This window comes from Mus caroli, unplaced genomic scaffold (genome assembly GCF_978045245.1).
Source record: "Mus caroli unplaced genomic scaffold, Mus_caroli_1 scaffold_2, whole genome shotgun sequence".
Classification (NCBI taxonomy): Eukaryota; Metazoa; Chordata; class Mammalia; order Rodentia; family Muridae; genus Mus; species Mus caroli.
The window spans coordinates 26,189,967-26,216,588 of record NW_028227257.1 but is presented as its reverse complement, the minus strand read 5'-3'; the positions used below and the strand labels follow the sequence as shown (position 1 = coordinate 26,216,588).

At 52.3% G+C, this 26,622-nt stretch overlaps 1 protein-coding gene across 5 annotated transcripts in view; it reads right to left on the bottom strand.

The window, feature by feature from the left end:
- The window catches only part of Nol4l (nucleolar protein 4 like), a 121,082-nt gene that overhangs the window by 63,812 nt on the left and 30,648 nt on the right, over positions 1-26,622 (bottom strand). For 2 of the 5 annotated variants that reach the window (XM_021151042.3, XM_085833199.1), the window contains exons 1-3: positions 18,304-19,113; positions 10,288-10,443; positions 4,684-4,795 (exon numbers count right to left, since the gene is read on the bottom strand). In XM_021151042.3, coding sequence (XP_021006701.1) covers positions 4,684-4,795; positions 10,288-10,443; positions 18,304-18,327 — 292 coding nt within the window. In that variant the 5' untranslated portion in view covers positions 18,328-19,113. Of the gene's footprint in view, positions 1-4,683; positions 4,796-10,287; positions 10,444-18,303; positions 19,114-26,622 lie in introns of those variants that run through there. The other 3 variants (XM_029474306.2, XM_029474307.2, XM_021151050.3) reach the window with 2 other exon arrangements.

Below are 26,622 nucleotides of genomic sequence, written 5' to 3'. Positions count from 1 at the left end.
CTGGCATGAAGTTGCTAAACAATATGGAGGCTGCAAAGGGCCACCCACCCCTCAATGGCCCTGCTCATACAGGGGCTTCTCTGCTCTTGGCCGTCCACACAGGGCAGATGCCCTGATGTAACTTAACTTACATCATACCTGAATGCCAGGGATGGTTATCAAAAAGCACTAATAAAGCCGATGACAGTTTGGCTTAGGAGGAAAACCCCAAAAGAACTGTGTCTCGGATGGTGATCTGGAGCAGAAGGAAAGGGTCTTCCCTGGTCTGTGCTCCCCAGCATCTCTGCAAATCTGAAGATGCTTCTGGGGCCTCAGAAGAGCCAGGAGTGCTGAAAGAGGGTGACAAGCTGCCTGTGGCAGGGAAACAGGCAAACAAAGCTATCGGGGAACACCTGTGCTGGTGGGCAGACCAGAGTGAACACCCTGTTGGGGCAGCAGTGTCAACGTAGGCAGGGCATATGTCCAGGGAGAAAGGGAGCCACAGAGCTGGCATGGGAGGTCAGAACTGGCTCACCATGGTGAGGAGGATGGCAGAAGGGCTGGGGGAACCCTTTAAGCTCTGGATATGGTAAGTGGAGCAACAGCAGATGCAAACCAATGGCGCCCCAGTGTGGGAAGGATGCCATGCCAGGCAAGTTAAAGCAGAGCGTAAATGTGAAAAGGGGGATTGCCTGGGTTGTCTGGACAGTGAGGTCCTCTGTGCCAACACATGTGGTAGTCATGCCCAGGCCACTGAAAACAGCCTGATGCCACTGCATTGGGCACTGTTACTATGGTGAGAGGAGAGTTAAGAGCTATCATCAACATGGAGGCTAAGTGATCCAGCAGGCTGCTACGAAGAGAGGCTGAGAAAGGGCCACCCAGTAATGTTTTAACACCTCCTTTCCAAGAAAAATGGAAACCAGCCCACGTGCTCAGTCTGATTCTTTGGGGCTTGGGAAAGGATCAATAACTTGGGCTCTGCCTAAGATAAGACAAGCCAGGTCAAGCTTAGCCTCCACAGTGGGAACCAAAGGTACCTGTCAATCAACACAGATGCCACATTCTCCAGGTGCCCGCTCACTCTCACAACCTTTATCTAGAGAACTCCTCAGTCCAGAGATGACACAAGTTCCCAGGTACTGCTGGGTACTAGAGGATGAGGGGCAGAGAAGCTGTAAGACCAGCCAGCCTTGTAGAGTTCAGACTAGGAAACAAAACGGGCACCTCAAGCGTAGGCTGAAGGAAGGCAGTCAGTGGACGGGCACACTCCAGAGGGCCTGCACAGAATCGGAATCTCTCCTCACTCACAGTTACTGCTCACTGCATGAAGGGGAAGAAGAGGCTGTGAGATAAGGAGGGTGAGCAGGGGGGAATGGGCTGTATGGGAGTCCATTAGAGCCAAGAGTGCTTTGGAGTAGTTCAAGAAAGCTTTTCTAAGAGTACAAAGGATTTCCCAGGCAACAAAACAGCACTTCCTAAGGTCTCCATACAGACCCACAGACCCACAGATCCACAGACCCAGGAAATGGGTGCAGACAGGATACCACCACACAGAAAGGCTATGCATCTCCCACTGTCACTCAGTGAGTCTGTTAACAGGGAGATGAAAGGCCAGCCAACAAGGCAAGACAGAAGAGCCAGCAATGGACAGTAATGTGCCTGGAAAGCACAGGAAGGAGGGCTCCACAGGCTTGGTCCTGGGAACTGCACACCATTGACTTGACTTGATGGTTCCAGAGGCAGCACAAGCACAACCTGTGTGTCTGTGGCTCACAGTTTGCAGCCATATCACAGTGTGTTGTCACAGAGAGAAGGCAGGAATGTACCCTCAGAGCTTCCTCTGCCCAGGAAATCAGGCTGGTCTGAGCATCAGTTCCCACTGCAATTGGTAGGAGAGGTTGTGGTGTAGAGGCCCTGGAATCCAAGGACTGACTTCCAGACTCACTGCAGCTTGCTCTGTTTATGTTCCTTGTGTAGAGTGGGGAGTTGGGGGCTGCTGGGCCTCACACTCTGCTGGGGACAAGCTGCTCACTGGGGCCACTCTGCTTCCTCCTTTTCTTTCCAGCATGAGGCCAGGAAGCAAGGCAGTCTCCCAGCAGCCCCAGAGGAGACTCCATCCTGTCCCCTCTCCCCCCCCCCCCCCCTACCTTCCTGGGACAGGAATAACAGGCCCTCTGGCCACAGGGAAGGGAGGGCTAGCAGGCAGTGGTGCAGCCCAAGGAAGCACTATGGGTAGAATTTGACCTTGGGCTCCTGCCAAGGACAAAGCTGACAAGGATTTGGGGGCTGATGCCTCAGACCATGGAGCAGGCAGGCGTTCTCTATGACAATCTAGAAGTCAATCTTTCCCTTTTAAATCTAGCATGTGGATGGGCCCCGGCTAGTGTGCTCAGGGTGGGGGTTGGGCACTTCTGACTTTACCTTTGCAACCTCTGGCTCAGAGTCTAGGGAGAAGGGGAAGAAGCTATCTGGGCCTGAGCATCATAACCTAACAATGGGCCCATGTTCCCAAGGTATCCACAGAGCTCCAGGGCCGTGCACAATGGCCTCCTTTTCTATATCTGCATCACTACAGCCCTGTGAGGAAGACATTCTTCCCACTCTGCTGAGAAAGGCGGTTCTGCTTCCCTCTCTTGGGAGTTGGAGAGGGAAACTGGGTGAGTGATTTCACCCAGCACCTCTTCAGGTCTTGGTTTCCTTGGCTGTATGCCAGGAGTGACAACTCATAGCTATTATGAACAGGGGATTCTCAGAGAGGTTCCCTAGCCTGCTGTGGGATACACGGGTCCCCCTGGCCTGGGGCCCACTCTTCCATGGGTTGTGCTCTGATTTCCTCTCTGCGGTGGGAAGGTCAGCTGCCTGGGACTGAGGATAGGCAGGCACCTGTCCTCTTTCCTGTCAAGATTAGCACCAGGAGAGAGGCTCAAAACAGTCCTCAGGCTGGTTTATATTCTATTCAGTTCTGGGCTGTGAGCAACACCCTCCCCCCTTCTCCTTTCTTGAGCTGAGGGTAGGAAGGGCCCTCCTAAGGTGGAGGCAGCCAGTGGAGAGAGGAAGCGCATTGCAGTTAGGCTGCCTGCACATAAGTCCCCAGCCTGAGGACTTTGCAGCCTTTGGGGAGGAACACCCTCCTCATCATAGGAAACAGCAGGAAAGCCGGAAGACTACAGTTCCCCCCAGAGCAGTCTTGCCTCTTCAGGCAGCAGTTTTGTTGTGCCTGACTCCTCCGGTTGCTATGGAAACAATTAGGGCAGAAATAGGAGGGGACCAGCATACTTAGGTGGGCAGGATCCAGACTTGCAGTTTGGGGCATGAGCAGAGAAAAGGCCCTCAGGCCCATTTGCAGGCCAAAGATTATCTTGGCCTTGGGGCCAGGCCACGAGTAACAGTGACAAGCATCCCTTAGGGGCACTTTCCCATATTAGAGGCCTGGGCTAAGCTCAGGGATGATCTCTCAAGCCTTATCAGTCCTTGGAGTAGGGACCCTACTGACTCCTTGCACAGAGCTGAGACCCACACTCATACAGCCAAGCCTAGGAGCCTACTCTCAACAACAGAATCAGCATTAGCTCTGGACCTTCACACCTTGGAAGCTGTCTTACTACCTGCTAGGCAGCTACTGCTTAGAGGCTCCCAGGCAGCAAAGCCTCTCGATCTGGTGAATCAGCTGCTGTCATCAGCTGCTCAGGTGCTTGTTGCCTGTGTCCCTGTCACCGGGCTGTCACAGCACAGTCCACTTGTTCTCCCCAGGTGGGTGCCTGCCCTTAGAGGTCTACCTGCATAAGAGGCTTCCTGTCCACTCCTACTTTGTCCTCATGGTCAGACAACTGCCCCCACCCCTTTTGTCCTGTTGACCGTGGCTCATAATTTGCAGGCCTGAAGCCAGGGGAGGCACAGTATGTCATGGGAAGGCCCAGAATCTTGATTAGTGTACCTCCCCCAGCCACAACACACTAAGCCACCCATGCCACCCATGATAACTATGGTCAAATGTTCTGGCCCATGTTACAGTCAAAGCCAGCTGCAGGCAGACAAATTGATGGGCTGTGTAGGAAGATGTTGGAGGGGAACCCTTGATGGTTTCACTGGGCTGAACAGAGCAAAGGGCAGCTTCAGCTAATCACAAGTGGTCTGTCCATCTTCAGTACTAATCAGGCCTCACTGATCTGAAAGGAGGTCACATGAGGCAGACCTTGATGAGCAGGCACCACTGGCAGGAGTGAAGGGTCAGTAAAGGGTGAGAAGAACCTGCCTCATGGGATGTGTGTCTGTCTTCAGAGACCCAGATCCATGTGTACATGAGTGGACAACCAGCCCCAGGGGCAAGGTCAAGTGGCTAGGAGGGAAGAACCCAGAGAACAGGAAGGTTGGCCACTTAGAATTAGGTGAGAGGAGAGAGGCTAGCCTAAGACATGAAGGGCAAGATGGATGGGTTGTTGATTCTAAGAGAAGCTTAACATTTACAAAACCAATAAAGAAGCACTGTGGTGGTACATACATAGTCTCAGCACTCGAGACACTACGGCAGGAGGATTGACAGCTTGGAGCCAGCCTGGGCTATACAGTGAGACTCTGTCTCAAAAGTAAGTAAGCAAGCAAGTAATTAATAATTAGAAAGTTAAACAAATCCAAACAAGGCTCCTGAGGCAGTGCCACCACCCACATGGCCTCTGGAGGACCTGTCCGCTGCGTGGCCCCCACCTTTGGGCTCCGGGCCGCTGGAGTTAAAGTGCATCCTCTTCTGGCATTCCGTGCAGCTCATGAGGAACCGAGTCACAGCCTCTCTGGGGAGGAAGGCGTAGGTCTCCGCGATCTGCCAGAAAACAGTTTGCACATCATGTGCCACCTTGTAGGCAACTTAGTCGCCAACAACATTGAGGGGCCAATGGCCTCTGTTCCTTTCTGTAAAATGAGCCACTTGTTTTTAAAACTTGAATAAAGGAGATTTTAAAATGAAAATTAAAAGCATTTAAACATGATCTAGTTTTAAACCTCTAATAAACAATATTCTTCTCAGAACATTTTATGGCTGCCACTAAAAGGTGAGCTTGTGAACACTGCTCTAGAATACAACAACCTCTCCTCTTAGAGATGTATAAACTAAGACCCACTTGTAAATTCACTGGCCTAGTAGCAAAGTCCAGTGTTCCACCACTGATGTCCTGGGCTAACCCACAGGCCAAGGACCTTTTTAGGCAGAGCTATAGAACGCTGGTTCAGGGCATCCAACTTTCCACATGTTCCTCCTGTAACTAAGGATTCTGTTGAGGCCCGTGGCTCTTGAGAGGTAGGACTGCAGGTCACAGCACCCCACACTGAGGGAGGAGATCTGGCTGGAGACAGGGAAGTAGAGATGGAATGGAAAGGGTATGAAAAGGCTGGGTAGGAAGCAGGGAAGGGTGGGTGTGGACCTGCAACTCTAGTAAGGGGGTCAGCTTTACTCTAGGTTTTGGGAAGCTCTGATTCCGGTTTGGCTGTCCAAGGGGTCCAAAGTGTCCTATTAATGCCATCTTTCCTCTGCCAGAGGCAGCCTGACAGCTGATTTTCCCGTGCTCTGCCTAGAAGCCAGTTCTCCCGCTCTTCTCCACTAAGGGGCAGTATCACCCAAGCATTCCCACCCTTAGCACAGCCCAGAGGAAAAGTTGACTGAGGGCTTTAGGGCCACTCTGGACTCTACTGGGCCCTGCTCCTTCCATGGCCAATACACAGCCTGCTTCTACAGGGACTAGAGACAGGATTCATGGACACAATCTCAGCTGGTCGAGGCAGCCCTCTAAGGAACAGCCTTCAAGGCTCCAGCCCAGCCGCTGGCCTGCTTCACGTCCTACAGAGTTCTACAGCTACTGCTGCCAGCTGCAAACTAGAGTTAATTTTGGTGGCACAGTTGTTACTTCTCAGCTGATTTGATGCTCTGCAGAGCAGGCAGTCTCTTTGATGAGTTATCTCCCTTCTAAATTCCCTGTCTGATTGCCTTGCTCTGGAGGTCAAGGACAAGGGCGAACCCTGTGTCTCTGGCTAGAGCCACAGATGGGAGAGCCACAGTGGAGGAGGAAGACAAGGTTGGCCCACTTTAGAGATGAGCACTAGAGGGTGGAGGGCTTTCTGCTAGGTAAGTACACATCTTCATTCTAGCCTAGAGCTCTAGGAGTCCTTTCAGAGGATGCCAAGTTGGGAATAGTGAGTCTGTTCCAGGCAGAGCCAGAGCTGGGGCTGACTGGCCAAATGATGGGGTCCCAGACTCCCCTGAGATATCGCTCCCAAAGTTAGGCCTCAGAAGAGCTGAGTAACCGGTTATGGGGATGAGAGCTGCAGTCAGCTAAAAGGAAAGTAAGGCTCCTGCCAGGGGAATAAGGTTGCTTCCTCACCTGCACTGGAAAGGCACAGACTCAAGAACAGCTCCTGGTCGTCAGGCTGCTCTGCTGAGGGATGCACACAGGGTGAGCATAGCTATCTTGGCTTCCTGGCCTTCAGAGAGCACAGGAGTCTGTCTCCAGAGTGCAATGGTGACCACAAGATCTGATCTTGGTTTGGTCCCCAGCAGTGGGCCAGGGAGATATATCTTCTGGCCCTGGGTCCCACAGGAGAATGGGAGAGGTAAAAAGTCCTTGGAGCTGTCAGAGGGTGGGGCAGTGTCAGAGGAAGCTAGGAGTTAGTTCTGTACTACATAGGAACCCATATGGACAGAACACCCTCCCTCTTATATTTTCCACAGAATCTTTTGGTTCAACCTTTGGTTGGTCAGGACTAGAAATGGAACCTCTATTTCTGTTTGTGTACTTGGATGCCACAGGCCCATGGAACACAGGACACACACACATAGACTCACATAGACACACACACATAGACTCACTCACTCACAATAAGACCAGAAAGGCAATCCTCACAAGCTCACAAGATGCTCATATCAGGAGGATGGTGGCTTTCAGATGTTTCAGACCCTGTTCTAGAAATAGATGCACGTGTACAAAACAGAGTAAGTGGGCTGCCCTCATGTTCTGGGAGGAGGTGTTCCAGGCTCCCTCCCTGTCCCAGGCAGGACCCTTCCCTCAGCTGTCCTGTGCTGCCTGCTGTGCTGCTGCTCTCAGTCTCCTGAAACCATGTATGGATTTCCCTTTTCTATTTTTCCTAGTGTTAAAAACTGAGAGATTTCACAGGCAGGGAGAACAGAAGCTATTTGCAGAGTCGCTGACTTGCAAGGCCTGGTTTTCACTCCCCAACTCAGAAGCCAACAGAGGCTGGAAGGAGGGGCAGGGTGTGGGGGGATTTGCACCACTTTACAAGATCCTCCTTCTGCCCTGTGGTGGATTAGCACGTGGTGGGCCTGGAGCAGCTGCTGACCACATCTGGCCCCAACTCCAAAGTGGCCTGGGTGGCCAGATCCAGGCTCTGCAAGCTGAGCTGGCCGCTAGCATCCCTGGAGGGGAGGAAGAGGTAAAAGGGTTCTTCCAACCTAGATTGGCTGAGATGGGGGAAAGCCCTGGGGGGGGGGCTCAGGGAACTGGGAGCAGCCTGGAAACTTGACCAGTGAGACTCCTAGGATCTTTGGATACTCAAGTCTCCCTGATGGAGAGGCTATGACAGGGTTCCCTGCTCAAAAAGCCACTCCTACTGTATCATCTGATGGAAATGCCTTCTGCCCAGACTCTCAGAACTACAGGCTTTAAAGCACATAACCTGTCCTCTCTAATTCTTTGCTAAACAGTTGCTGGAAAGATCCTCTTCCCTAATGAAGAACTGGCCTCCTTTAGTGCCCCAAACAAGGCTACCCACTTCCCTACTGTCTCCCAACCTCAAAGGCACCTCAGGCCTGTAAGAATTCGAAAGTCCCTGTACCTTATAGACAAAAAGCAGACCCGGGATTTAGGTTTGGCTAAATACATGGTGACAGATCCAAAACCCACTCATCCGAGGGCTTGATGAAAGCCTGCAGTGCCGGGCAGTGCCTCTCTACAGCCATGCACAGGGTTTGCTTAGGGGCTTTTTCTAAAGGGGGGCTCATGTCTACCGAGCAAGGCATAGGAGCTAGGCAGGGCGGAGGGAAGTGAAAGCAGACAAAAGGGGGAGCACACAGCATCCAGCTACCATCTCTGCCCCAGAAACAGGAAGATGGTAGCCAGGAAAGGTGGCAGATGGGAGAGAGGGAAGGGTGAGGAGGTATGGAGGGAAAGTGGAAACACCAGCTCCTTGTCCTCCAATTGCTGCAGGAGAGCCCTAGCCTGCTGAGCTCAGCCTTGGCCCTGTGCTGAAATTCCAGCTATGTATGCAGCCCAGCCCGCTCCATGCCAGTCATGTGCCAGCTCCAGGCTGGGCAGGGCAATGGGGCACATGGCAGTATATGCACCAGAAGCCAGAAAGTGCAAAGGCCTAGCTGTCTGCTTGGTCCAGGAGCACAAGAGCTGTCAAAACCAGCCCCCCTCAGCTTCAGCCTCTAGGTCCTAAAGGCCACAGATCCCATTGAGGAGTACCTGTGGACAAGGCTTGCTGCTGGGCACAGAGGAGCCAGGGAAGTCACCAGATTCAGACAGCCAAGCCTACATGCCTAACAACAGCCAGTGGCTGGCTTGGCAGTTTGCCTCAGGAGACCTATAGCAAGGAAGGATGGGTACTGGTCAGCTACCTGGCTCTGAACTCCAGCTGAGCGACTTTAGACAGCTGTGGTTCTCACCTTAAAGTGGGGCTCATGTGTCCCTGCTTTATGGCTGTAGCTTTTACATGGCTCAGACTTAGGAGGTCTGGAAATTGGAAAGGGCTAATGGTAGAGCCGGGCACACATGGAAGTTCAGCACCACAGCAGGTTCAGCGATAAGCAAGTGCAGTCTTCTCAATCCCAAGGAGACCCTAGTCCCAGACGGATGGTATTCCCTTTTGTGGCCTCATTTAGAAAGACCCTCAGCCTGGCATTCTTCCTCACAGGCACATACACTGACTAGCAGGAGGAATGGGAAGACAGGGTGGCCATGCTGTCTGTGCCCCTCAGCCTCTTTCCTCACTGCTCGGAGGCTCCCAGCAGAGGGAGAGGCAGATCCTAAAGAGAGGCAGCTCAGTGACTGAGGGCACTGGCTGCCCTTCCAAAAGCAATCCCATGGCAACTTAGAGCTGTCTGTGACTCCAGGCCCAGGGGACCCAGTGTTGTCTTCTGACCTCCATGGGTACAGCACTCACATGGAACACAGACATATGAAGAGCAAGGAGTCAAATACCCATCCAGGACAAAGACTGTCAACTGAGGACAAGGGTTTCTGGAATTTGGGATTCTGTGAATTGGGACACATGAGGAAATAATACCTATACATACAGGCCACCTCCACTACAGCCCAAGACTGTCCACACACGGATACAAGCTGCCTGCTACTTAGGCGTGACCCTGTACAGGTGACTTGAGGTTCTGGGTCTGTTCCTTTAAGTAGGAAATGGCCCATTGTGCCTTAGTCACAAGATGGCCTTTGGTGCTCAGCTGAGGATAAAATGTCTGGCTTGTGTGCTCAGAGCTGTGCTTGGGCCATGGGTGCAGACGTACATGTAGAGCCAATGGGACAGAAGCCTCTGCGTAGCAGGCTCCTCCTGAAGTTAGGGCTGCTGCTCTCCACTTCCCTGCTGTGGACTATTTCTCTAGTAGTTGTTCCACTCCTTTCTGCCCTCCTAAAGGTGGCCAGTATAGACTCTCCCTTTCCATGAAACTCAGCCCTCAGTGTCCAGAGCTAGCACATCTTCACTGAGTCCCCCAGTGTCCTTGTTCTATCACAGCTGGTCTTGGAGGCATTTCTCCTTTTGTACACATCTTTTTGCCTTTAGCCTCTTCACCCCAAATCCAACTGTGACCTTCTGAAGGTGTGAAGCAGGTCCTCAGACCCAGAGCCTCTGGCGAACTCACAGGGCTAGCTTACAGTGCTGTGGTAACCTGGCTAAGCTCACACAGGAGGCATCTAGGGCAGGCTGACAAGCGCTCTGTGCCATGCTGTGGAGGCACTGGCCCCTGCGATTCTTATTATCTGTGCTCCCCCAGCAGGCTACAAGGGGCTGAAACTGGGGAGAGGAGGGCTTCCTCTCTGTCCTGCCCATCTCCTTTTCTCTCCCTCCCTCCCTCCCTTCAACCTGCTTCTTCTTTGTGCTCTGACCGCAGAACCCGCCCCTCACCCTGAGAGCCATCTCTGGCTGCCGTGCCCTTGCCCCATGCCCCCCTGGATCCCCAAAGGCCGCTTCATCACGCCTCAGCTCCCAGCCCCGCCTCCCGCCCAACATGTGCGGAGCCCATGGCCTCCTGCCAAAGCCTGGGGCTGCCAGCAGAGGCAGAGACAGAAATCTCACCGCTCGGTAGGTTTTCTTCTGCCCAGCGTGCTTGGGGGCTTTGCCTGGCTCTGCGGAGCTCTCCACGTGCATCGAGTAGATGATGTCAAAGAAATCTTCCACCACAGCAACGCGTTTCAGAGAGATGCCCTCGGGCTCCGACAGGCCATCTGCCCCCTGTGACAGGGTGGACAAGCTGTGTTAGTGTCAGGGCTGATGGAGGGTGAGAGCTGGGCCCAGAGGCCAGGCCACAGGTAGGGGATGGGGGCAGGGTCTTTGCTGCTTCCCTGGCCCAGCATGGCCTCTAACAGTTCCAGTTAGGAGGTAGGGAGGAGAGGAAACCCACTGGATCTGGGGAGAGGGTACAAAAGTCAGGGTGGCTGAGGAGGCTACAAAACCTACCAGCAACAATGGGCAGAGAAACACAACACAAGAACAAATTAGGAAACCAAGAGGTTCCATGTTCACAATTCAGACAGATTGTGCCAGACTCCCAGAGAGCTCTTGAATCATATGCTGTGCCAAGACCATCCTAGAAGTCTCTGGGGAGGGGGAGTGCTAAATAGATGCGGCCCCATCAGGAGCTTGCCAATTAGCAGTAACCTTTCACTGTGGTCCTGGGCTGGGGTTCCAGGAGACCAGCTACCATCACCTAGGTGGCTCCTGCCTTTGCCCAGGCCTTTCTAAAAAGCTTTTCATCACTTTCCTTCCCTATCCCACCAGCTGAACGCCAGCCACAGTGCCCAGGCTCTTTGTATGGGGAGAAGCACAGAAAAACAGGCTGGAGAGCATGGAGATGTGGCAGGGCTGGAAGCCTGGTGGTCATGGGCCCCAAGCCTCTTATTAGACTGTCAGCTGACTCAACAAGGTGTGCCAAGATGGAGGCTGAGTTCTTTGCAGCAAAGAGCTGTGGAAGGCACCTGTGCCCCACTCCCAACCCTGGTGAGGAAAGAGGCCAAAGGGAGACTCCAGGGCGTGAGTTGTAGGTGGGGCCAGTAGTGCTCCATGAAAGTGTTTCCTGGTCCACAGAGATCTGGGGACACCAGCTCTCCCCTCTCACACCTCATGGGCAGACTGGGAAGACCCTAGGGGACTTCAGAGAACAAATAGTACGGGCAACATGCCCAAAGCTCAACTCCCAAGATAAAATCATTCCCCAGAGGATGCAGGACAAGGGCAACAGCCCCGGGGGGCATGGCCTTTACACCTGGCACATGCTAAGTGATTGACAAACAACTGCTGCTGGGCAGGTAGTAGGTTAGCATGTCATTGAGACATGTTTGGAATGGGTGTGATGGTACATGCCTTCACGTAGACCTCAGTGAGTTTGAGGCCAGCCTGGTCTATCTAGCAAGTCAGACATCCAAAGCTACATAAAGAGACCTTGTATCACACATGCACACACAAAAGCACTTTATGGCTGGCCGAATTTCCCTGAGTATATGACAGAACTGAACATTACAACCCTGGGAGGTTGTGATGGCCAGGACCTGCCTGGGAACAGTCAGGCCCTTAGACATTCTAAGGAGAATACAGGTCTTGCCAGCATGCCATAGACTGGCTTCAGTTTTATCCCTTGTCTTTCCAGACAGATATGCAGTGCTGGCAGAATGGGAAAGCCTTGTGGCCATTGGCCTGCTTGGGGCATCTATGGTGTGGGCTGCTAAACCCTAGAACTCCTAGGCAACATCTCTGCATGATGACCCTGGGCTGTGGCCTCACTAGCCTGACACAGCCCTCTAGCCAGTCAGTACCCATTTCAACCGGGACTGCTCAGGGGGCAGGCATCTTTGTAAGCACATATGCGCATGTGCAATGCGTGTATTCGGGGAAAATCACACGCTGACCCAGCCTCACTGCTCTGCAGTTCTGCAGCTCAGACAAACTCCCAACTTCCCAACTTGCCTGATGGTCACTTAGGAGACGAGCTGTGAAACTACACATCTCTTCAGGTTCACATCTGCCAGACTCACCTTCTGTCCTTAGGGAATCCCCACCCTTTGAAGTCCTAAGCTCTTTATAGGCTCACTGGGTGCCACTATGTCAGCCCTGGGAACCAAACTCAGGTACTTTGTAAGAGCAGCAACCACTGAGACATCTCTCCGGCCTCCTCTAGAGGTTTACAATGGCAAAAATAATGATAATATTAAATAAATAAAATAAAAAATAACCTCAAGAATAAATACAACTGATTTTTAGTTCTCAGTCTGGGTATAGCTATACAAGTGTGTAGACAGTGTCTTAAAAAGTCTATTAAGAATACTTGCGGGGCTGGTGAGATGGCTCAGTGGGTAAGAGCACCCAACTGCTCTTCCAAAGGTCCGGAGTTCAAATCCCAGCAACCACATGGTGGCTCACAACCATCCGTAACGAGATCTGACTCCCTCTTCTGGAGTGTCTGAAGACAGCTACAGTGTAGTTACATGTAATCAATAAATAAATCTTTAAAAAAAAAAAAAAAGAATACTTGCGACCTTCCATTATCTTCTATAGACCCACTCATCTTTAATTTATTACTTATTTTTGTTGTTTTGAGTCAGAGCATTTGCTGGCCTGGAAGTCACAATGTAGACCAGAATGGCCCACAAAGACCTATTTGTCTGTCTGTCTGTCTGTCTGTCTGTCTGTTTCTCTCTCTCTCCTGAATGCTGTCATTAAAAGTGTAAGCCACCATGCCCAACTTCTTAACTTTAATTTTGAAAAATTATTAATTTCTAGGCTGTGTGGATAGCTCTAGGGGTAAAAACTCTTGCTGCAGAGCATGGGAGCTTGAGTCTAAATTCCCAGAACCCACCCAAAAAGCTGGGCATAATCACCCAAGTTCCTGAGACTCCGTGCTGTTGGTACTGGGGAGACAGGAGGAACTCTGGGGTTGAATGAAGACCTTGTGTCAAGAAGAGTGGAGAGGGGCAGAGGAGGGCACCTGGCATCCTTCTCCAGCCTCCATGTGAGCATATGGGTATACACCACACACACACACCATCACCACCACCACTACACATACACACACACACCACCACCACCACCACCACCCACACCCACACACACACCCACACACACACACACACACACACACCACACCACCACCACCACAACCTCCCCCCCACACACACCACACCACACCACCACCACCCACCCACACGCAAAAATTAAAAAAACAAAATAGATGCTGTCATAAAAAACTAGTTTGGGGCTAGTGATTTGCCTCCGTGGGTAAAAGCACCTGCCACCAAGCCTGATGACCCAGTTGGATCCCTGACTGGCATGTAGCAGTAACTGACTCCTGAAAGATGCTCTCTAACCTCCTCCACATGGCACTGGTACAGCCCACCCCCAAAATACATAAAGTTAAAATTCAATTAAAATGTTAATATAAGCTGGGTAGTAGTGTTATACACCTTTAATGCCAGCACTCAGGAGGCAGAGGCTGAATTCGAGGCCAGCTTGACACTGTTTTCTCATCTGTAAGGTGGGCAGTCAAGTCCACCTAATTGGACGTTCTTAGGATCAAGTAAGAATTTGTGTGAGGGGATATGTGTGCCTGGGCTCATGGTTCCCAGCTAAAGCATTGGCCACAGAACAAGACCAGAGTTCAGATCCAGGTAACTATAAGCAAGCTGACGAAGGAGACTTGTCTTAACAGTAAGATCTAGGTTTGAGAGCTGCTCTTCCAAAGATCCTGAGTTCAAATCCCAGCAACTACATGGTGGCTCACAACCACCATAAGGAGATTCTTCTGGTGTCTGAGGACAGCTACAGTGTACTTATGTATAATAATAAATAAATCTAAAAAAAAGAAAAGAAAAGAAAAGAAAAAGATCTAGGTTTGACCAAGAGACCCTGCCTCAAAAAAATAAGCTTTCCATTCCAGCACTCGGCAGGGCAGAAGCAGATGGATCTCTGTGAGTTCCAGGCCAGCATGGACTGTATAGCAAGATCTCCACACAATATAATAAAATTGGGTAGGATAATGATGAGTGAGAGCATCGGCCTCCATCCTCCACAGGCGCAGGCACACACACACACACACACACACACCACACATACACACACCCTACAAACACGCACGCATACACACACCACATACATACCACTCATACCACACACACACATACACACACACCACACACATACCACACACATATACACACCCTACACACAAATACACACACATACACATACCACATACACACCACACATATCACACACACATTCCCACACCCTACACACAAATACACACGCATATACACACACCACATACACATCACACATAACATACACACATATACCACACACCACACATATACCCACACACACCACACACACGCACACACAGAGAATAGCCAGATCCATTACCCAGTGCCTGTCCTGTCCCTGGCCTAGCCACCCACCTCTATTCTTAGGCACACTTGGGTAAGCAGTGGCTTTGTACCTGGTCTAATGTGACCATAAAATTATCCCAGGGAAACTTCAGGAGAGCCATTTATCAGTAACACTCTCTCTAAAAATTGATTGCCCGGTCAGGTGTGGTGGCACACACCTATAATCCCAGCATTTGGGAGGCTGAAGAAGGAGTTCAAGGACAAGTCCATGGCACACTGGCAAGACCTGTATTCTCCTTAGAATGTCTAAGGGCCTGACTGTTCCCCGACAGGTCCTGGCCATCACAGGGTTGTAATGTTCAGTTCTGTCATATACTGGGCTGTATAGTGAGTTCCAGACCAGACTGGGGGCCATATAGAAAAAAAAAAAAAAAAAAGACTGCTGTTTCTCAACTCTGGGTCCTGTAACCCACCTATCTCTGGTAGGGAAGGGCCTGTAACAAACAGAAGTCAGTTAGCACAAGGTTTGTAGAGGCATAGGGACATACACTGATAGCCCTCCATGGACATTGTGTGTGTATGTAACACCATAAAGGAAGAACAGCAGAATGCCTGTCTGGTCTTCAATGACAACTGCAGGAAGAAGGTGACAAAGAGATCTGACAGCAATGAATATGCCCTGTATCCATGAAGGTGATGACCTTTATACTAAATGTGGCAGGAATATGACCTTTATACTAAATGTGGGCATCCAGCAGGAATATGAGAACAGCTAATTAAGGGAACACAAAGTGCCTTCCCGATAGCTTTGGGAACCCCGCCCATTCCCCACTTTCACCCTGTACTGCGAATTTTGAGCCCAGGGCCTTGTATATACCAGGCTAAGTGCTCTGTCACTGAGCAGTATCTCCAGTCTTCACCATAGCCTTGGGATGCTCTTGACAACCCACTTCCGCCTAGTACCCAAGTCAGCATCATTTAACCCATTGCTATAAACAAGCAGCATACTGGACTAACAAAGGAAGTTCATTTTACTTATAGGACTGGCTCAGAGGGGACTTGGACTCTCCTGACTATCCCAATTTATACCTGGTCCCTGGGGCTTTTTTCCTCTGTAGGGAAGAATGTTGTTATGGTAACATGCTCCATCTACTAGAACCACCCAACTTCAGAACATCCAACCCGATCCAAACTAGTCTAAACCGGACACGGCCTTCATTTTAAAAAACAGGGAACTACAAATTTCTTAAGACACTGCCAACTCCCTTAAAGTCAGCCCATTTGAGTTCTGATCCAAAAGCTGGGTTGCAAGCAACTGAAACAATCAAGAAATGTCCACTTTACATGTAACAGATATTTCAAAATATTTAGGACTCTGATCCTCATAGTGGATCCTACATAAGCAGCATTAGACTCATACGAGCACTTGTTAAAAATGGGCGTCTGGTTTCTTCCTCTCTTCCTTCTCCAAGTGCATCCTTTCTCTCTTCCTTGTCCTCTGCCCTGTGGCAACTCCCCTGGCCTCAGTCCTTGGGGCCAGAGAACCTGGTGAGCAGCTTCCCAATAAACCTGCCCTTAATATGAACTGAACAGAAACGGGTGCCTGGGGCTGGGGCTCAGTAGTGCTTGTCTGGTATGCACAAATCCCTGGGTTCAATCCCTGGCACCACATCGACTGTGTGTGGTGGCTTACACCTATGACACCAGCACTTCCCAAGCAAAGCAGAAACATGAGGATGTCAAGGCCATTTCTTGACTGACTGGGGAGCTCAAGGCCACCCTGTCAAGTCTATGCTCTGAGGTTTTAAAAAGATTTCCATTCCCAGATGACTATAATGCCAAAGATTGTGAGAAATGCAGATTAGAAATATCTTCATGATTTAGACCTGTGAGTGAGTAGTAGTTTGGGGGTGGGGGTGGAGGGGGGGTGGGACTGGCCCATTAAATACAGCCATGTTCCCTGGTTCCAGGCCTTGCAGGTTAACATTTCATCTCCAGAGAGGACTACCTTTCATAATGGGGAAGGGGGTTGGTAGGGAAGGAGACTATTGTCAGGCAATATTATTATAATTCAAGAAATCTGTCTAGCAACTTAGTATGGATTCCAGGTGCACAGGCGGGGTCCCTCAGCAAGCCTGACCCTGGATTTTGACCTCTTGGCCAAGTTCCTTTAGGAGGGTCTTGGCAGGTGTTTTTCTGGCTTCCTTGGTTTCCTCAGTGATCAGAGCACCCAGGGAAAGGAGAGTGTGACATCCAGGGCTGCAGACCACTGAGAGGGACCAAACCATCACAGCAGGTCACTGGGCTCCTGCTAGGCGGCCCCATGGTGATCCTTGAGAGCATCCCTTAGGCAAGCCCCTTTGATGGAATTTTGTTCAACTCCCCCAGAAGCCAATTAAATAACCCCTGGCCTTGAAAGCAAGTGCAGTACAATTCTTTTTTTGTTTTTGTTTTTGTTTTTTTCTTGTTTTGTTTTGTTTTTTTGAACAGGGTTTGTCTGTGTAGCCCTGGCTGTCCTGGAACTCGCTTTGTAGACCAGACTGGCCTCGAACTCAGAAATCTGCCTGCCTCTGCCTCCCAAGTGCTGGGATCAAAGGTGTGCGCCACCACACCCGGCTGCAGTACAGTTCTTAATGGGTGGCAGTTCTCTTGTCATCTCTACAACTTTGAAGTTGTTGGCTAGTAACAAGTTACATACTTATCAAGGTGGGAACCCTGCTTCAGCCACCGGGCACCTCTGAGTATAAAATCATCACTAGAATATGGGACTAGGCTTTCCAGCCACAAGGAGGCCAAGGCTGAGAAAATGTGACTAAATAGGGGGGGATATTTCTCAAGTGGGTTCCTCCTAAGGGAGAGGAAGGAACCACAGAGAATGTCCTTAAAATATGCGCCCTTGGTGCATTCCAGATCCAACTCTTAACGAGGCATGAAAATCAACGAGATTGCTGCTAGAGGCCAGCTTCAGTAGAACACACCCCAGGAGGAAAAACCTTTGGCTTCCACTTGTGTGGGAGTTTGGGACTTCAGGGGGTTGATTGCACAGGCAAACTTGATGATGCTGCTGCACCATCACATCTAGGCCAGCCAGTAAAGAGGCTGAGACAACAGCAAAAGCCACTGGGCTCCTTCCAGATCTGACGCGTCCTGGTCCCCATTGTAATCAATTTGGCCAGGACTTGAGTTGGGGAAGTTTCAGGAGAGGTACTTGCCAAAGTTCTATTCCAACCCCGAGTGGAAGTAAAAGGACCACCAATGGGGAGGAGTCAGCCCCTGCTGCGGAGGAGGGGCTAGAAGGTGGAGAGATTTAAAACCCACTGAGAGATGGAAACATAGAATGAAGGACAATCACCCAAACCTCTAAAGTCTCTCTCAGCGTCCCAGGAGAATCTGCTGATGATTTGAAAGGGGCGATCTGATGGCAGAGGAGGGCCCTGCTCAAATACGGCAGGTACAATATTTTTATTTCTCCTCACTGTGAATACTACCTAACCAAAAATCTGCAATCCCTTCAAAACAAGGCTCATAGTAGAATTCTCTGGTCCCCAGTGCCAATGTGCTCTGCAGACCTGGCTGGGGCAGTGGGAGGGACCCCCTCCTCCCCATAAATAAATGCATAAGCAAGGCACTGAGGACTCAATGTGGCACCTGCCTTTTCTCCACCCTTGTGCTCAATCTCCAACTGTTACTGCGGAGCACTGCCATTGAGTCGCACCTGCCATCTGGAACAGCCTCGCATATTCCAAGACCTCCTTTCTGCTTCGCTGAACCTCCATCTTCTTTCAAATCACGCTGAGGACCGAAATGCACACCCAGGGCCACAGGGAAAGTGCTGGGGTGGACCCCCCAAACCACAGCGAGGGGTGCCACATCCTCCCAGCTAGCGACTCCCAGTAGCGTTTTTTTCTTTTCTGCTCTTCTTCCCCGTCCTCCTTTCCTTTTGGCTCTAACTTGGGGGTTCTTTAAAGTGTTGGGGAAGGGGAGAGAGTACAGCGAGCCAAAGCCACCCTTTTGGGGAGAAGGGCTGGGGAAGTAGGTGGCTGGCAGAGGTGAAGCCGCCCCCGGGAGACAGGGCAGGGTCAGGGACTAGCTGCTGGGGTTTAGCTCATCGGAGCAATAAGGGTGCTCCCAGAGGGGAGGCAGAGCCCGAGGACAATCTGGCTGTGCCCTCAGACGAGGAAGGGGTGGACCTCAGTTTCCTCATGTGTGAAATCACACCAAATCCACCACGGCTTTCACTACCTCACAGGAGGGCTGCCGGAACCCCACACGAAGCACAAACATGCCTGCCCTCTCGAGACATTCATAAATGACCGCTGTCGTCACCACTGCAGAGGGGCGCCCTGAGAGACTCTGGGGACCCGCCTCTCTCGGGAGTCTCAGTCGAGGACTGGGAATGGGGACCCGACCGCTGAAGGGGTTCTAGGCAGGAGGAGGCTCTGAGCCCAACGAGCCCCGTGGGCGGGTCCCTCCGGACCGAAGCGGGCGGGCCGGGGTGCGCTAACGAGCAGGGGCCCCAGGTGCGGGCCCCACCCCGGGCTGGGGGACCGGGGCGGGGGAGGGGCGCGGCCCGCGCGCTAATGACTGTTGACAGCGCGCGCAGGGGCCGGCGGGCCGCGCGCGCCGCTGACTGCTGCCAGGGCGGGGGGCGGGGCAGGGGTGAGCCCGCTCGCACTCCCCACGGCGCACGCGCGTGCGCCCCCGGAGGGACGGGGCGGGAAGAGATGCGTGTGTGCGCGCGCGCGCGTGCGTGTGCCGGCCCGGGTTCGGAGGGCCTGCTGGAGCGGCTCGCGCGGCTCCTCGCGGGCAGGCAGGTAATGAGAGTAACCATGGCAACCCACCAGAGGAAGTGTATTCTGCAGGAGACGTTAATCCCCTCTCCCCGGAGCTGGGACAGCCTGACTTTCCATTCTCACACAGTAATTAGATACCAGCTGTCAGTGCAGGGGGACGGCTCCGCGGCTGCAGCCCGGCTTGGGGGTGGGGGGTGCACAAAAGGGTGGGGGGGGGGACGCGGGGATGGGGACGTTAAAGACACAGGGACGCTTTGCGTCCGTGCGCCCGCCCGCCCTCTGGCCCGTGCCCGCGCACCTGGAGACCCCGCCCGCTCGGGGGACCCGCCCATCCACCGCGCACCTGCTGCGCGCGCGCCCGCCCGCCCGCCCCTCCTCTCCCTCCCCTGCTCCTGCCCCGCCTCCTCGCTCTCCGCACACCTGCCCTGCTCCGCCCTCCGTCCCGACGCTGCCCACCTGTCCTTTGTGCGGGGCGGTACCACTGAATCCTTCAGGGAGGGCCCGCTATGTGCCAGGCGCTGTGCCAAGCTTGGGCTCCTGCAATCCCTCCCAGCCCCTCTGTGGTGAAGCGCCTCGGGGCTCCTCTCCCAAGGCTCAGCGGGGTGTGGCCGTTTGCCCAGGATCCATGCAAACTTGAACACCCATCCTAATGCCTCCCAGTTGGGCACAGAGCCACAATGACTTCCTTCCCTTCACATCCACATCTGTTACAACCCTGGGGACATCCCAACTGTTCTGGGGGTCGAAAAGATCACACTGGTGGCTGGCATCGTGTTACACCTACTATGTGCCTAACATTTCACCTTCCAACAGCCTGGCAATTTATTTCTCCCATCTTACAGGTGGTGAAAGATGGCAGAAACTACTGCTGGCCTTGCAGTCCAGTTTAGCCCTACTTCAGAGTACTGAAGCTACTGGGATCTCTTAACCCAACTATGGATTTGAAGTGGCTACAACCAGCTCACATCTTCCCGTTTTCCTGGCTTAGCTTACTCAAGTCCTGTCTCCAGCGTTGTTACAAGCCACCCCTCCTAGTCACTGAAAAATCCAAGAGGCTTCTAGACCTGAAGCTGCTGCTCCTAATTTTTGTCCAGCCTTCAGACACCCCAGGTCTCAGCGCAGCCTTTTGGAAGTCATCCCCTCTTCACTTCACAGAAAAACTAAGACAAACCAAGGCAGGAAGCTGGCCTATGGGGTGATGGAACCTTTGGGGAAAGAGGTCAGTCTCCTCAGACTCAGTTGAACCCACAGGCCCCACCCCCCACAATCGGGGCGGGGGCATGCCAACGAGAGGCAGGAAATACAGATAAGCAGAGCCAGCTCTCAGGACCCAGTGGCGGCAGTGTCTGGGGCAGGAGGACGCTATTTGATCCCTTCCCTACTGCCCTGGCCATGACCCCTTCTCTCTCTCTTCTCTTCTCTCTCTCTCTCTCTCTCTCTCTCTCTCTCTCTCTCTCTCTCTCCATCATGGATAAGGACAACCAGCACCCTAGGCTGCAGCAGAGAACCCAGTGTTCCTCAACCAACTGGGCCTCATTCCAGTGGGGGAGGCCAGGGCTTTAGGGATGGGGTACCCCTGGGGCAGCCCCGCCCTATATGAATGGGCCTTGGCTTAGCAGCCTCCATCTCATGGTTTCCTGCCTCCTCTCTCCCCATCTCTCAGAAGCAGAGCAGCCTAAATTTGGCTCGAGGAGGGAATGGGGGAGGAGGCAGCAGGCTGGTGCTGTCAGAGGCCAGGGCGTAGCTCCCCGTCTAGCCGGCTGGCATTTTTGCTGTCTGGAGGAGGGCAGGGGGGCCTCCGGCAGGCAGCCCTCTCCCGGAAAGGGAGATGTTCGTACCTTCTGACACACACTGAGTAATGTGCAAACGACATGCAAACTGGTTTCAAATCAGCATCTCAAGTCAGGCAACAGCCTGGTGCTGCTTTGGGGATGAGAAGAGGACCAGCAGCCCTCTTGCCAGGGGCTCTATCTAGTAGGGGTCAGGGGACACAGATCGTCTAGGGCTATGCCTGGGAAGAACTCAGTTTCTGGCCTGTTAGATAACCCCATTCCAGTGGCTGAGTCCCAATCCAAGGGCAGGGTTCTGACTTTCTCTGTTTGCACTGCCAGAGCCGAGCACTCTGTTGCACGGTAAAAGCAGCCAGCCTGTCCAGGTGTGACCCCAGCTTGCCACTGAACAACTGGGTCAACTCCTCAGCAGGGCATCTAGGTGAACAGCCTGTGGGACAGGACATCGCTGTGTAGAAAGCCACTGCGCTTCCCTAGATGCTGGGCACGAGGAAGTGACCTGGAAAACCCTGTGCTTGGAAGCGGACCTAGATTCCAGGCTCAACAAGTGCGCTGCTCTGGGCCCTCCTGGCTCCACATCTGGGGAATGGGTTCAGAACCTCATGGTCAGCTGTGATGTCCATGGGCTAGCCTTACACACTGTAGGCATACTGTGTATAAGCACTCTATAGGTCTCCATTGACACTCCCCTGGCTCTGCCTCCAAACTACCAGCTCTGCCCCACTCTGCCCCAGGGGCATCTCTTCTCTCTGACCTTCTTGAGTTGGTTTTTGTTTTTTGTTTTTGTTTTTGTTTTGTTTTGTTTTTTGAGACAGGGTTTCTCTGTATAGCCCTGGCTGTCCTGGAACTCACTTTGTAGACCAGGCTGTCCTCGAACTCAGAAATCCACCTGCCTCTGCCTCCCGAGTGCTGGGATTAAAGGCATGTGCCACCACGCCCAGCTGGGTTTTTTTGTTTTTTGTTTTTTGCTTTTTAACTCTTTAGGCAACTCCGAGCTCCATGCTTTGGTGACCTTGGACAAGTCTGCTTATTATGGTCTGTATTTATGAAGGGGTAGTAAGAGGTGGATAAGGGGCTGTCTGGGTCTTAAGACACAGTAGAAGCTGGGCGTGGTGGCTCACGCCTTCAATCCCAGCTCTCGGGAGGCAGAGGCAGGCAGATTCCTGAGTTCAAGGCCAGCCTGGTCTACAAAGTGAGTTCCAGGACAGCCAGGGCTATACAGAGAAACCCTGTCTTGAAAAACAAACAAACAAACAAACAAACAAAGACACAGTAAAACCTGACTGGGCACAGCTCTTCTTTCCAACCCTTCACCATCCCCATCCCTCTGCACTATCGGGTGGTATGGAGAGTTGGGGGCCCCTCTTCTTGGTAACTCTGTTTAACCCTAGATAACTGCTCTCCTGCTCCTCAGCTGGCGCTGATATGAGCTGAATCCAATTTCCTGCCACCCAAAAGCCACTTCCTGCCAAACTTGAGCTGATACCAGAAGAACTTGTTTTCTGTACACAGAGCAGTCCCTGGTGGGACTGCTTCTGCATCGGCCAGTCCACCTGGTAGGACTGGGTTGTGGAGGATGGGGCCTCTGCCCTCTCACCTACTGCACCCACCTGTACTGCCAGCCACCCCAGCCAGGTGTCCCACTGGACTCAGACAGGCATGTTTAGGCCATGGCACATAGCCACAAAGAACCAGTCTGAGAGCACTGTGTGTGGGCAAGACCACAGGAAAGGCGAGTTGACCGTCAACAAAGGAATACACGCACAGTTCCATACACCGACCCATGGCCATATGGAGTCACAGGACAGTCTCATATAATTAAATGCAGTCACACCCACGGTGCATGGATCCAGAACCCTTTGCTTCATACACACTCACCGAAAGCGAGCATGAGTGTCTGCCTGGGCAGGGCCTTGGGCTAACCCTCGTCAGAACAGCTGGAATTGTACCATCATTGTACACACATTACAGATGTGTAAGCCAAGGCAGCCCATAGGGGCACCATCCACACACATACTGCTTCCTCAGCCTGGGGTGCCTGCCTTCTGGCTTATTCCTTTAGAACTGTCTAGTCACGACTCTTCCACAAACCCAGGCAGTCCCTGCTCACTTCCTCAGAGTCCGGGTCATCTCCCTTTCACTTAAAGGGACAAAGGAGACACAGCATTTTGTTGGCTTCAGCCATGTTCTGTTCTGTGGCTCAGAGGGCATGCTTAGGAAGAGCCTAGTAAGGACAGACCCTGGACTGGAACCCAGGACACCCTGAGGCTGGAGCTAATTTCTGTGTTACTGTGCTTTTCATACTTCCAGAAGCCCCTTTAGCAATGGTGATGGATGAATGAATGAATGAATGAATGACCCAAACTCTCAAGATACCAGGCCAGTGATCCCCAGGCTAACCTCCTTCATTTCCTGGCACTGTGGACAGGAGCCAAGCTCCAGGCCCCTTGGATAGTGGCAGGGCTGACGGCCGCCTAAAGCCGGCTGTCAGAAGCTTGTCTGGCCAGAGCTGCCAGCAGGGGAGACCAGCTGGCAGTGCAGGGTCCATCGGCCCAGGCCTGGAATCTGAGACGCCCTCAGAGGCCCAGCTCCTCTTTGGGCCCCCACAAACTGGCCTTTGTTCTTGGGCTAGCCAAGACCGGCAGCTTGGGCTTTCTCTCTGCCTGCCTGCGGCACCCGCGCTGCGCTGGCGAGGTAAATGGGCCAGCCTCCCCTCTGTCCACGTCCAGGACGTTGCTTCAGGACTAAATGGAGATGTAATTTTCTATACAAATCCATGACAATTTAGATGGAGTGATTGTAATTGGCTTTTCAATGGAGGTTTTGTCCGGCGCTGGTGGCTAGAACTGGGTGGCCTGTTTGAGGCAGGCTCCATTTAAATGACAATAAAGCCATAATATTGAGGACTTGTCCAGCGCCCAGTGCCCCTCCTGAGCCCTTGGGGAGCCTCATGTTTATGGATCTGCCCCTTCCCTAGGGCTGTCTGGGCAGGAGGGTGCTGGGGTCACCGTGGCTAGGAGACAGGTGGCTGCATATTCGGGACCATATCCCCCAACTACCTACCAGTTCCCTCAATTCATTATGAACATCCACAGAGGATGTTCGAGCCTCCCACTAGCCAGTCTGTGCCAGGGCTGGAGGCTAGCCCTAGTGTTGGGGTGCTAATAATCTCCCAGGTAAGTCAGCCGGAATGTTCTGCAATGCCTCAATATGTCATGGTGTGGCCTGACCCTCTTGAGACTGGCTTCTGGAGTATCTGAACCTCAGTTTCTCAGCCCTGCGGTGGGGTGCAGTAGACATCCCAGAGGGGACAATATGCACATGGGCTCAACCTGGCATGTGAAAGGTACTATCTATAATCATTGCTGGGACTCACTCACTGCGCCCGCTCAGGCAGACTGGCTAGTGACTTAGGGGGTCTCTGCAAATTTCCACTGGCTTCTCTTTAACAAAGGGCTTTTCGGGGAGTTGACCCCACCAGGTTCTGCAGATTAATGCTAGGGTGTGTTCAAGCACCTAACACAGGCCAGGCTCCAAGAATGACAGTTCTCCTCACTACAGTTTCCGCCTCCAGCAGCATCTATGGAGAACTGCACTTGAGTGTGCAGGCCCCACAGCACAAGAACCAAGCCGACAGGAGCCCCTGTGGGGATGTCTCTGCTGCCTAAAGATGCTATGGGAAGGACTGATCTCGAGGAGGCTACATGAAAGAAGGCTTCACAGAGGATGTGATAACTGCCTGGACCACTCTGCCAACCAAAAAAGTGTCTACATTTACCAGGCAGATGCTGTAACCTGGTTACTAGAAGGATCTATTCTCACCTGTCAGTGAGGTGTGGTGGCCACAAAGATGCCATTAAAGTGACATGTTTAAGTCACTCTAGAAAGTAAGCTGCCTAGGCAAAAGGCTGGTAGGTGGGAAGGGAGCTGCCATCATTAATAGCAATAAGTGGGGTAGCACAGAAGCTGTGCTCAGCGTGTATGGAAACCCTGACTTTACTCCCAGTGTCACAGGCAGCCATAGAGAAAGTTTAAGCAGGTAGTGACACAATCCAAATTCTTATTATTTATTTATTCATTCAGGGAGGATGTCACATTTTCTGTCAGAGTGACCTAGGACTCACTATTTAGCCCAGGCTGGTTTGGAACTTGTAGCAGTCCTCCTGCCTCAGCCTCCCAAGTGGTAAGTGTGAGCCAACAGAACCCTTCTGACTGTTCATAGAGACTGGGCTGGAGAAAGGGATAAGGAAGAGAGCGAGGCTTTAGAACCACGAGTGGAACCCTGGGAGAAAGGAAGTGTTGGCTCTGAGAAACACAGACAGTGGGTACGGGAGGGGTAAATGAGAAGGCAGGAATGTGGGCCGTGGCAGCGGGCGGGGATGCCAGCACCAGGAGACAGACGTGTGGCCATCGAGGTGGGAGCGGAGGCTGCTAGAATACAAGCATAGGTGGTGGGAAGGTACAGTGGAAAAGAGGTGAGGGCCAGCCCCCGCATTCCCACCCCCACCCTTCCCACCCCCATCCACACCAGGCCGGGACTCGGGCTTTTTTGCTTGAAGCCAATGGAGCTAGCATCAACGATTTTCTCCAGGCAGGAAAAGACCATGTGTGAGTTTTGAAAGATCATTTTGGCGACAGGGTAGAGGGTGGGAAGTGGCAGGTGGGCGAGGCTGGAAGGAGAGAGCAGACAGAGGCAGAGGGGCACTCAGAGGCCTCAGGAACACCCGGGACACCTTCCAACTCCAAGAGTAAAAAAAACTGCTTTCTCAAAGAGGACTAAAACTAGTGCAAGTTCGGACAGCAAGTCAACACCCTGGCCGCTAACAAGCGTCAGCCCAAAGAGTTCACTTGAGCTGTCAGTCCCGGAACTACTATGTCACCAGGAGGTGGCACTGTGATCATTCCCATTTTCCAGATGAGGAACCAGGAACTCTACAATTCTGTCACTCGCTCACACAGGGACACACAGCTGGGACTTGACCCATACACACCAGAAGCTAACCAGGAGGCCACAGGCCCAGTGAGGGCTATGGACATGTTTCAGGGACCTGAGTGAGTTTTACAATTTTTTATTTTTTTTTTATTTTTTTTTAAAGATTTATATTTATTTATTATATGTAAGTACACTATAGCTGTCTTCAGACACACCAGAAGAGGGCATCAGATCTCATTATGGGTGGTTGTGAGCCACCATGTGGTTGCTGGGATTTGAACTTCGGACCTTCGGAAGAGCAGTCGGGTGCTCTTACTCACTGAGCCATTTCACCAGCCCTACAATTTTTTAATTTACTGCTAATACTAAAAAGTTGAAGAGCTGGGCGTGGTGGCGCACGCCTTTAATCCCAGCACTTGGGAGGCAGAGGCAGGTAGATTTCTGAGTTCGAGGCCAGCCTGGTCTACAAAGCGAGTTCCAGGACAGCCAGAGCTATACAGAGAAACCCTGTCTCAAAA